We start from the raw sequence: 11,611 nt of genomic DNA, 5'->3' as shown, positions 1-11,611 counted from the left end.
TAGCTTTATATTACTTGAATTACACCTTTTTGAACCTTCAGAAATATTTGGCAGATGAACATCCTATTACCAAATGACTCCCCTTCATGAATGCTTAATGACTTCATTAGTGAGAAGTGACTCAGCTGACTCTTATTACCCTGTTAAAATTGTAATGCAGCTGGCTCCCAGTGCGCTGTTCGTACACTGAACCTTTATTTCATTATTGACAGACCAGCTGGACTGACAGTTGTAACTATGTAGTTTTCTGGGGAAGAAATTTTAATCGTTGACTGATTTTTTTTTCTTTATGCTAAAACAAACCAAATAAACAAATTATCTTTGTGAATGAATGAATAAACAGTATAAACAAACAGACCTTAAAGGACAACACATGTTCAAACTGTTTTACTTTGTTAATATGTGGCGGACCCTGCCACCTCTCTAGCTCCAAACAGTGTTCTGGGGACCTTATTGTCAGCACAGCTTGTTTATTCACTTATGGAAAAAATATACATATCAGAGGTTGTATTATTACCTCATTAATATTGTAAAAATTAAAATTCTCATTTTGAATATTGACCCCCAAATCACATTTTACAGGAAAAAGGGTGAAAAATCTTCACAAACAAATTTCAAGCCAGTGCTGTTGTCAGTACATTTTTATTTGAATAAAAAGTGCATTTTTAGCTAGCAATACAAGCCAACAGGCTGAATAATGGTGTAAATATATTTACATCTTGGCTACCAGCATATACGAACCAAGCTACAATCTAGAGTGTACAAAATGGCCAATTTTCGTAGAGGGTCGTCTCTCGTCTTAAACTTCAGTGGTTTTTAAAAAAAATGTTTGGCTGTTGTCAAAGTTGAAACATCCCATTCGTGCATAACAGGAACAGCTGTTGGACTGGCCAAAATGCTACTACATCAATGTCCTCGTTTTAGCAAATGGAGAAAAAAATACAACTTGAAAAGTCATTGCAGATTATCCAGTGGTATTTTGAGAGGACGGCCTGTGCATCTCTCTGATTGGCTCTCTGTAGTCTCGGCAAAGGAGGCGATGAGGACGAGGGATGTTGATTGAGCTGTCTGCTCTGGGAGGATTTGAGAGGTCAAAGGAGTTCATTCAGGGTTTTCCTTCTAGGTGGTGGATTTCTTCTCCCACTCCTGTTGATACAAAAGACCGATATCATTTGGGTTTACTGACATGTGGAAACCAAGAACAGCCTTTTATTCAACGTTTTCTCATAATAATATCTTGTTATTTGGTGAAAATTGGCTTAAATCGGCTGCTAGAGTTGCCAAGCTGCCATCTATGCATGTTCGCGTGGCACTCCTGATCTCCGATAAACATCAAAAGTTAGGAAAATAACTTCTTTTCCTCGCAATAACAGGTCTCGTTGTCTCTGCGTAAAAGCTAATTCTTCTTGGGATGGATAATTGCGATCTTGAGATAACAGCATTTATAGAATTACTGCAGGCATGGCCGTTCTTGGCTTCCGCATCTGACAGTATGAAGTATATGACAGTCTTAATAGTACTGAGATTTGCTTTCTCAGATATCTATAGTCTCACCTTAGCTTTCTGCATGACGTTGCCTTTGGGGGCCATTAAGGAGGCAGGTCTGTTCTTTAGCGCAGAAGCAGAGTTGACAGGGGAGGCCTGGTCTGCGCTGACATTGCTGTTGGAGGGTTGGACTGACGATGATGATGATGATGAAGATGATGATGACGACGATGATGATACTGTTGATGATGATGATGTCTGGGGAGCAGGAATGGCGGCTGATTTAGTCTGAGGGTAGAATAGCAGAGAGGCAGTTAGAGAATCTGGCTGAAAGTGTGGAAGCACAATGGATGCTGAACGTTAAAGCCGGTACACTGACCGCTGGCGTGTCCTGGAGGCTGCTGTCCAGTGTGGTTCCCAGTGTGAAAGGCCCCGACTCCACCTTCTTCAGACTCTCCTTCACCTCGACCAGTCGCAGCTCCACTTCCACCCTGCGGCGTTCGGCTTCCCGACAGGCCTCCTCCTTCTGCTTCAGACGGGCTTCTAAAGAGGCCTGCTGCTTGGGATCTGAGGACGACAGACAGCTGTCAGTCACACACGGCGGCGCGTCAACGGGTGCTGTGACACACCACAGGGAGTGAGGCAGACGTACCTTGGCAGGCGCCGAGCTCCTCTTTGCATTCCCTCCTCTCCTTCTTCAGGTTGGCCAGAGTGCTCCTCACCTCCTCCCGCTCTTTCTCCAGGCGGTCGCGCTCGTCGATGTAGCGGCGCATGTCCGCCTCTGTGCGGTTCTTGCCCAGCTTCCCTTCCACCGCCCCAGGGGACCCTGGGATAAAACGATATCTGATATTACATCGTGACATTTGCCCAAAGACGGAGAAATATGCACTCCACTGTGCGGCTGGGCCTTTGACTGTAGTGGATGTGGCCTTTCACCAGAGGGCGCCCTGGTGCTGTAAGATCACACAGGAACTGAAGCACTAAATCTGCTTTTTCTGCTTCATATATTGAAAAATGAAGGTGTATGTGGCAGTGGTCAAAGGAGTGAACCCAGCGTCCCTGCTCCCCAATCCTCACCCATGGTATGTGCTTTAGGCCGTGCAGGCTTAGGACTGTGAGGGAGCCCAGTAGCAGCCTGCACCATCGAGCCTTTATGGATCTGGACCCCCGGGGAGTTGAAGACCTGTGGGATTTCCAGACTGTTCTTCTTGGGGGTCTCCTGGTTTTGGGCTGAGGGCTTGACCTGTTGAGTTTGTGGCTGCGGCGGAGTGGGAGTCGCGGGGCGCTCTTGTTCTGGTTTGCCGGTCGCGGAGGTTGAACTCGTTCCATCCGTCTCAGGTGGCGAGTCCGGCTCAGTGCCGTTAGTAGGAGTGACCTGGAATCAGTGCGTCAAGCAGGGAATTAAAGCACAAATGACTGCGTCTAAACATAATGCAGGAAACATAAGTACATCACTATTATCCACCTCTTTCACTTGAGATGAGGCGTCCTTCTGCTCCTCTGCTGGGACCGGGGAATGTCCAGACCTTTCTTTGGCAGGGGGCGTTTTAACCCCACTGGACGTGTGGAGGAAGGAGCGTACAGGGATGAGGTCCAAGTAAATCCTGTCGTCAGCGTCGCCTTCTTTTGCCGCCGAGTCCCTGGTGTCTTGCGTGCACGTCTCACTATGCTCCTGCAGATTGTTGTCCTCTCTGTCCGGCAGGCCGCTCTCCTCAACATCCTGTATTACACAGAAGGAGGAAGTTATTTGGCCGGGTGAAAGTATGTGTAAGAATGAAAATGAAATCCAAAACAGTACATGTTTCAACACAATTCAAAATGGATGCCAGACCTGACCCCTGTGTACTGTCAACATATCAGACTAGATCTAAAAAAAAAAAAATACACATGTTTTGCATTCGCTATTTTAATCATCACTTTTAATGCATCTCATATTACTCGTACTTCATCAGATGCTTACTAACATTAAAAGGTAAAGTATGTAAGAACTGGCCCCCTGTTAAACTCACACTCCAAACTAATGGGGTAGCATATCACCAGAGTAGCTAGCTGCTGCTAACTTCATTCTGTTTATGACTGTGGTTACTGTTAGCAGGTCAGCTAACCGTTAGCACAGGTCCTTTGGACCGCTGCCTGGGGAAAAAGAGGCATTCGTGCCCAGAGCTAGCTGGTTAGCATGCTAACTCCAGTACATATCCCTGCAACAAGTTGCACAGATGTCTGTTCTTCACATTCTGTTGATAGGGTTAGCTTATTTTCATAAACTGCATATTGCACCTTGAATAAGAATATATACGTGTTAATGATAGCATTAAAAATCATTATTAGTTTATAAGACATTTATAAGCTATATATAACAGAATTACATGCATATTTAACTTACAACTATTGTTTCATGTATTGATTCATCAAGATGAATACATACTTTATCACGCATTTATTAACAGTTAAAAATGCCTTTTGCATAACCCTAACCCTCGGAAGCGAGAACACTGCCTTATTAAGGTTAATAAATCTGTTACCTATTAAAAAATGCTTTTTACAAGAACCTTTAAAAAACCTTACCTAGTTTGTATTGTGAACATTGTGAAAATTCTATGGTTTTCTTTGTTTTCTACAAGGATCTTTGGGTTTTTGCTGTTGGCCGGACACGCAGAAATCAGTCGATAAATCAGTGATGCATCCCTAATTAATATATCAATAAAATCATATTGTCTGCTTTGTAATCTGGTGAATAGTGCTTCTGCATGTTTTTTAACTCGCAAAATATTAAACACATTTCTTTCTGTAGGATTCCTGAGATAAAAAAAACAAAAATCAGAACATACCTCCGGGTCAGCTATGGACGCCACGTCATCATACAGTTCTTCCGAGTTGTTAGAGATGGCGGGTGGTGTGTCTATGTAGGTGTTTGGCTCGGAATACCTCCTCTGCATCAAGCTAGAGAGACACACAAAAAACACACACACACAGAAACCTGGTTTAAATAACGTGCCTACACACAGCAGTGGGACCGCTGCCTGCTGAAAGGTGACTAGTATCTCACTAATAGGAAGTCTTGGCAGCAGTGACGATGGTGGTGATCCTCTCGGCGTTGACGTAGTCGTACGTCAGCTCCTCGGGGTCCGTCTTGTTCCCCGTCTGTGACAGCAAGAGGCCGAGCCAGTGGCCCATGTCTGCGGACGTCTTAGCCTGAGAGAGAGAGGGGGAGTGAGGAAGGAGTGGAACAAAGTGCATTGGGTACATACCATGCACTTGCGACATCATGCGATTAAAGCCCCATTGCGGTTCATATTGCATACCAACTGTCACTTTGTATTAATTAGATGATTGCTACGGCATTTATTCCCGGAGAAGTTTTTGGAATATGAGCGACCTCTTGAGAGGTGAAATGTCTAACTGAGAAACAGCAAGACATAACCGCTGGCAGGGGTGAGAGTTTAATGTTTTGCGACAATAAAAGTGGAAATAGACAACTTTCCAACTTTTTCAGACTTATTATTATGAAGTAAATACTGACTGTCCAGTGTTTTGGATATAGATTGCCTCGCTTCCACTAAGCTACTTTGTTTGGGATCCAGGATGGATTGTTCCCTGACAGGCTCGATTTACACAACAAAAGATGTGGGTCTGCTATTGAGTTTCGGGGAGGATTTCTTTTTCCCTGTAGCTGTACGTAGTTATTCCTAGGGTAATGGTGGAGCAACCTGAGAAACTGTTAAAATACTACGCTACAAAAGAAAATGACCGAGGCGCAGGGGTGAAGAGGAAGAGGGATAGAAACCGAGGTAACACAAAAGTGAACCGACGGCCAAACAACGGAGCTCTCTTGCAACTTCCTCCTCAAAACTACTCAAGATTACAACCAATAACATACTGCATATAAACTGAAACGGTAACTTAAGAATCGGTAGAATTGTATGAACTGTGACGGGTTGACACGTATTTCACAGAATTAAAATAGGCCGTCTGTTTCGTCATACCAACTTTGTGAAATTAGAGAATCTCATAACAAGAAAAAAAAAAGACCCATAAATGTGTCAGACTGAGCCCTCAAGACTAAACATGGAATTCCATTGCCTATGACCAAATATCCACTGTAGCAGGGTGGTACTGAAAGGCTAATGAAAAGGGGTGTAGCATCGGTCCCTGAAATCCCAGTACACCCACACCCTACACGCACACACACACACACGAACACAAACATATGCAGACCACCCTTTGGTGCACACGTATATGACACATGCCGAGTTCGATGTCAGCAGAAAGTGATTTCCATGAGGTCATGTCAGTGTTCCGGGTTCCTATAAGTGGCTGTATACCATTTCTGTTTTTGGAGCGATGCTGATGTTTGCCCATGCTGTTCCAGACGTGTTAGACTTCTGGTGTTTTCTCTCACAGAGTAGTGCTGAAGTAAGCTCTCATGTGAGGCGAACCACAGCAGATATCATGGTCCCCACAACTTCTTTGGCCAACACTTTTGTCATGCTTGTAACCCACCAGATCACAGCTGACAGCCTTCACTTTGGTTACAGAGTGTCAAACCATTAATTCAGCGGCAGCTGGGGAAATATTTGTACTACCAAACAACTGTAATTGTATCCAGCTTTTACAGTCGTAGCGTGGTGTACTAGCCTACATTCAAAACAACTGCAGAGACAGCGGGTGTCTACCTCTAAGGTGGCCAGCTGTGTGCCGTCCATGTCGATCCTGAAGGAGTACAGGTGCTCGGGGCTGGGATCAGGCAACACGCTGCAGCCCTCCAGCGTCACAGCTGGCTGGCTCACTTTGTTCTTGCCCTTGTCCTGGTAAAACCACAGCTGCCCGTTCTTGATTAGACACCAGCAGGTCCGCCATTGGCTGTTCACCAACACGTTGAGGTAGCCTGGCAGAAGAAAAGGAAAGATAACATAACCGTGTGGTACCTGTTTTCTCTTAGCATCTCATACTGTGTCGTTTCGTGCGAGCTAAAACAAGTTTCCAAGGCTAGTGGACCTCACCAGTGGTTCCACTGCAGGAACTTTCCCCAGGGAAGAGGGAACTTCGGAGGAACTTTGGAGGACCAGGGTGTAAATTTAGTTCCAGGGACTTTATTTTAATTTTTTGAGGATTGGGCTTATGGCAATTGGTCGAGTACTCCCTTTACTTTCTTTCAGCCATCGTTTTATAGAATCTTTTTTTTTCTTTGCCCTTTGACAAATCAGTGTGGAGTTAGAGAAGAAAGTATATGACAGATGATCATCATGATCATTGTTGTTTGTATAGGCACGCACGAAAATGAAACGTGGGAAAACAATCGTTACCTTTTCACACATCACTTTCACAAGTCTTTAGACCGCAGTGGAGATGCAGAGTTTTTTTTTTGTTTTTTTTTTGAGTGATTTATTTTTTGAAGACAGAAACATAATCCAACATAACATAACATAAACATGTTAAAGTTATAACACTTATTTCCAACATGGTCCTTGATTGACAACAGGGTGAACCTTTCAGTTCCTTAAAAGTATACTTTGGTACTTTGGTTGGAAAAGCAGCTTTTGTCTGTTTAATGCCACAAACCCATCGTATATTATTGGTTATTGTTTAAATCAGAGCTAATCATTTGTTGTGGTATAATGTTGGTGGGAAAAATTATGATTAAATACCCTTGAGTTTCTGCAAGAAGATCTTCTAATTATGACTAGAAAATAAAGACCATTAAGTCTGACATAAAATATCCACCCATAGAGACATTCAGCAGATTATCTCTGCCTGTAGGAATATCATCCAACAGGAGCCGAAGAACAGAACATAAACTGTGTCCGAGGCTGAGAAGTTCACCTGAGATGACACCACACAGTAGATCTCTGCTCACCTGAGGTGTCCACACATTTCTCTGGGCTCTCTAACGAGGACGGTTTCTTCTTGCCAATGTTCATGAGGTTGCTGAACTTCAACCCTGCACCGTATTTTTTCTTCACTGTGAAGAGAACGAGGAGGAGAATGCTTGAAGGATGCTCGCAGCGTGCGTGTGCCTAAACCCGTATTTTGCTATGTGGACTAATGACTCACCATCTTTGTTTTCGGGAGTCTCAGCGTGGCTGTCGGTGCTGCTGCCGCTCTCTGAGGCCACCGAGTGTCTCTCACTCAGCTCTCCCTGGAAGTAAACGTCAGCATTTGAGTCATTTCATACGCGCGCTGACAAACTCCTGCAAAGTTGCATGCTTACAGAACGACAGGTACTCTAAAGCACGATTGTTCAAAGCAAGTCCACCTTTGTACAAATGAGCCTTGGCGAGTCAGACACGGAGTGCTGGGAGTCACAGTTTTCGGCTGGTTTGGGACTGATCTCCTGGATCACCTGATGAACGGAGAGAAGGTTGATTCGTGGCTTCACCAAAACTGCACAGTTCTTCTGGAACTTCAGCAAAGTTGAGCAATAAACCTGCCTCCACACGACTTACCCTCAGCCACTGCTCTGTCTGCTCCTTGCTCTGCAGAGCCAGCACGATGGCCTCCCCTCCCACAGGTATGATCTTCAGTTTGTGCTCTTTCCTCTTCAGCTGCTTCTCCTTGTAGACCACGCTGCAGCCCAGCAGACTCACATCCAGCAGAGGCGTCTGCTCCTTGGAGCTCTTATAGCACTGAGGGAGACAGAGATAACGTTAAACTAGCAGTTTGTGGTCATATATGGTGTCTTTAAATTGAATTGTTTGCTGTTTAATAAATATCAGCAACAAATGAAGCAAAGCAGTGCTGGAAAAAGGTTTCCAGACTCTTGTCTTTATTCACAAATCCATGCTGGTCCATCCGTCATGTTGTGTACTGGGACAGTTTTGTTGTCTTATGGATTATTACATGCTTTTTGTAAAACAGTAATAATTAACTGATTTATAACAGTGTATAAATATTTACACATCCTGATATAACACGAGTCGTGATAGATATGGTTACAAGGACCGCACCTGAGGCCAGTGGGTCAACAGCGCCTATTACTGAAAGGCTTTCACGGATGAGGAAGTGAACCCAGCGAGTCATATGCAAACAGAGTTAACACAGTTAAAATAGGTTCATACCGGTACTTTTCAAAGACGTGTCACCAGTCTAGAAAATCATTTTTAAAGAAAGATATTTGACATGTTAACGTAATGACACATTGATTGATTACGTTAAGAGAACAGCTCAACATAATGGTAAAAAGGTTTATTCTCTTTAGCTCTGAGAGCCAGACGACACTGGCCTACGTGCATCATTTATGGAGCTAGCATCAGGAGGTCATTAGCCGAGCTAGCATAACAATTAGGTCTTACAAACAAAATACAACAACAAAAAACCCAGTAATATACAAATACTTCTGTATTTAGAGGTGCGCTGTAGCAGTTTCTTGATGAACTCTAGTTTATGTATCCGTCCAGCACATTTGCTGCCTGGTACTCCGTGACATAGGCTGATAATTCCTGGCTAATGTTGTTGCTGATGAAAAATTTGCAGGAAGTAAGTCCCAAAAATTGTCTTTTTTGTATTTCTACATTATAGTTTATCTACAGAGAAACAATTTGTTTATCAATATGGCTAGTGAACTTAAGAGGTGCAAAAAAGTGTATTTTTGAACACCGGAGAGAGCCAGGCAAGTGTTTTTAACTCTGCTTCTCGTGTTTACGCTGGAAGCTAATCACCTTAGCGCTCTAGCTCTGTACTTTAGCTTTCATTAACTGAATTTTTGACCACTTGGGGGCAGCACAACAAACTGTAAACCCATCATCTGATGAAGGTAACATGGCGAATATATTAGCGAACGGATACAAAGCAGCATTAGCGATCATTCAGGGTTGCATTTGTCTTTTCTTCTGTTACCCCCGTTTTGGTCCCCACCAACAAGACGCTAACATTGTCTGCCATTCTGTGCCAGGCAGCCAACTTAGCCTACATCCATCCATCCATCCATTTTCATCCGCTTATCCGGTGCCGGGTCGCGGGGGCAGCTGCCTGAGCAGGGACACCCAGACCTCCCTCTCCCCGGATACCGCCTCCAGCTCTTCCGGGAGGACCCCAAGGCGTTCCCAGGCCAGCTGGGCGACATAGTCACACCAGCGTGTCCTGGGTCTTCCTCGGGGTCTCCTCCCGGAGGGACATGCCAGGAACACCTCCCGAGGGAGGCGTCCCGGGGGCATCCGAAACAGATGCCCGAGCCACCTCAGCTGGCTCCTCTCGATGTGGAGGAGCAGCGGCTCTACTCTGAGCTCCTCCCGGGTGACAGAGCTCTTCACCCTATCTCTAAGGGAGCGCCCTGCCACCCTGCGGAGGAAACTCATTTCGGCCGCTTGTATCCGGGATCTTATTCTTTCGGTCATGACCCAAAGTTCATGGCCATAGGTGAGGGTCGGAACGTAGATTGACTGGTAAATCGAGAGCTTCGCCTTTCGGCTCAGCTCTCTCTTCACCACGACGGACCGATACAAAGACCGCATTACTGCGGCCGCTGCACCGATCCGTCTGTCAATCTCACGCTCCATCCTTCCCTCACTCGTGAACAAGACCCCAAGATACTTAAACTCCTCCACTTGAGGCAGGAACTCTCCTCCCACCTGGAGGGAGCAGGCCACCTTTTTCCGGTCGAGAACCATGGCCTCGGATTTGGAGGTGCTGATTCTCATCCCAGCCGCTTCGCACTCGGCTGCAAACCGCCCCAGGACATGCTGGAGGTCCCGGCTCGAAGGAGCCAACAAGACCACATCATCCGCGAAAAGCAGAGATGAGATCCATTGGCTCCCGAACCAGATCCCCTCCGGCCCGTGGCTGCGCCTAGAAATTCTGTCCATAAAAGTAATGAACAGAACCGGTGACAAAGGGCAGCCCTGCCGGAGTCCAACATGTACTGGAACAGGTCTGACTTACTGCCGGCAATGCGAACCAAGCTCCTGCTCCGGCAGTACAGGGACCGTACGGCCCTTAACAGAGGGCCCCCGACCCCGTACTCCCGGAGCACCCCCCACAGTATGCCACGAGGGACACGGTCGAATGCCTTCTCCAAGTCCACAAAACACATGTGGACTGGTTGGGCAAACTCCCATGAACCCTCGAGCACCCTGCGGAGGGTATAGAGCTGGTCCAGTGTTCCACGGCCAGGACGGAAACCGCATTGTTCCTCCTGGATCCGAGATTCGACTATCCGCCGAATTCTCCTCTCCAGTACCCTGGAATAGACTTTCCCGGGGAGGCTGAGGAGTGTGATCCCCCGATAGTTGGAACACACCCTCCGGTCCCCCTTTTTAAATAGGGGGACCACCACCCCGGTCTGCCAGTCCAGAGGCACTGTCCCCGACTGCCACGCGATGCTGCAGAGACGTGTCAGCCAAGACAGCCCCACAACATCCAGAGACTTGAGGTACTCAGGGCGGATCTCATCCACCCCCGGTGCTTTGCCACTGAGGAGCTTACGGACTACCTCAGTGACTTCGGCTTGGGTGATGGATGGGTCAACCTCTGAGTCCCCAGCCTCTGCTTCCTCTATGGAAGGCGTGTCAGCGGGATTGAGGAGATCCTCGAAGTATTCCTTCCACCGCCCGACGATGTCCCCAGTCGAGGTCAACAGCTCCCCACCTCCACTGTAAACAGTGTTGGTGGAGGACTGCTTCCCCCTCCTGAGGCGCCGGATGGTTTGCCAGAATTTCTTCGAGGCCGACCGGTAGTCCTCCTCCATGGCCTCCCCGAACTCTTCCCAGACCCGAGTTTTTGCTTCCGAGACTGCCCGTGCTGCCGCACGCTTGGCCTGCCGGTACCCGTCAGCTGCCTCAGGAGTCCCCCGGGCCAGCCAGGCCCGGTAGGACTCCTTCTTCAGCTTGACAGCAACCCTTACTTCCGGGGTCCACCACCGGGTTCGGGGATTGCCGCCGCGACAGGCACCGGAGACCTTACGGCCACAGCTCCGGACAGCCGCGTCAACAATGGAGGTGGAGAACATGGTCCATTCGGACTCAATGTCCCCAGCCTCCCTCGGGATCTGGTCAAAGCTCTCCCGGAGGTGGGAGTTAAAGATCTCCCTGGCAGAGGGTTCTGCCAGACGTTCCCAGCAGACCCTCACGATACGTTTGGGTCTGCCAGGTCTGTCCAGCTTCCTCCCCCCGCCAGCGGATCCAACTCACCACCA

At 46.9% G+C, this 11,611-nt stretch overlaps 1 protein-coding gene across 3 annotated transcripts in view; it reads right to left on the bottom strand.

The window, feature by feature from the left end:
- Nucleotides 1-623: 623 nt before the first annotated feature.
- Nucleotides 624-11,611, bottom strand: part of afap1l2 (actin filament associated protein 1-like 2) — a 43,537-nt gene continuing 32,549 nt past the window's right edge. For all 3 annotated transcript variants that reach the window (XM_030401115.1, XM_030401117.1, XM_030401116.1), the window contains 13 exons: nucleotides 7,929-8,108; nucleotides 7,739-7,825; nucleotides 7,537-7,621; nucleotides 7,340-7,444; nucleotides 6,159-6,370; nucleotides 4,532-4,677; nucleotides 4,314-4,425; nucleotides 2,951-3,205; nucleotides 2,563-2,860; nucleotides 2,138-2,311; nucleotides 1,865-2,052; nucleotides 1,555-1,773; nucleotides 624-1,146 (listed from right to left, as the gene is read on the bottom strand). In XM_030401115.1, the coding sequence (XP_030256975.1) occupies nucleotides 1,120-1,146; nucleotides 1,555-1,773; nucleotides 1,865-2,052; nucleotides 2,138-2,311; nucleotides 2,563-2,860; nucleotides 2,951-3,205; nucleotides 4,314-4,425; nucleotides 4,532-4,677; nucleotides 6,159-6,370; nucleotides 7,340-7,444; nucleotides 7,537-7,621; nucleotides 7,739-7,825; nucleotides 7,929-8,108 (2,088 nt within the window). In that variant the 3' untranslated portion in view covers nucleotides 624-1,119. The remainder of the gene's footprint in view (nucleotides 1,147-1,554; nucleotides 1,774-1,864; nucleotides 2,053-2,137; nucleotides 2,312-2,562; nucleotides 2,861-2,950; nucleotides 3,206-4,313; nucleotides 4,426-4,531; nucleotides 4,678-6,158; nucleotides 6,371-7,339; nucleotides 7,445-7,536; nucleotides 7,622-7,738; nucleotides 7,826-7,928; nucleotides 8,109-11,611) is intronic.

The sequence above is a fragment of the Sparus aurata genome, chromosome 20, assembly GCF_900880675.1.
Source record: "Sparus aurata chromosome 20, fSpaAur1.1, whole genome shotgun sequence".
Taxonomy (NCBI): Eukaryota; Metazoa; Chordata; class Actinopteri; order Spariformes; family Sparidae; genus Sparus; species Sparus aurata.
This window is presented reverse-complemented; position numbering and strand designations above follow the sequence as displayed.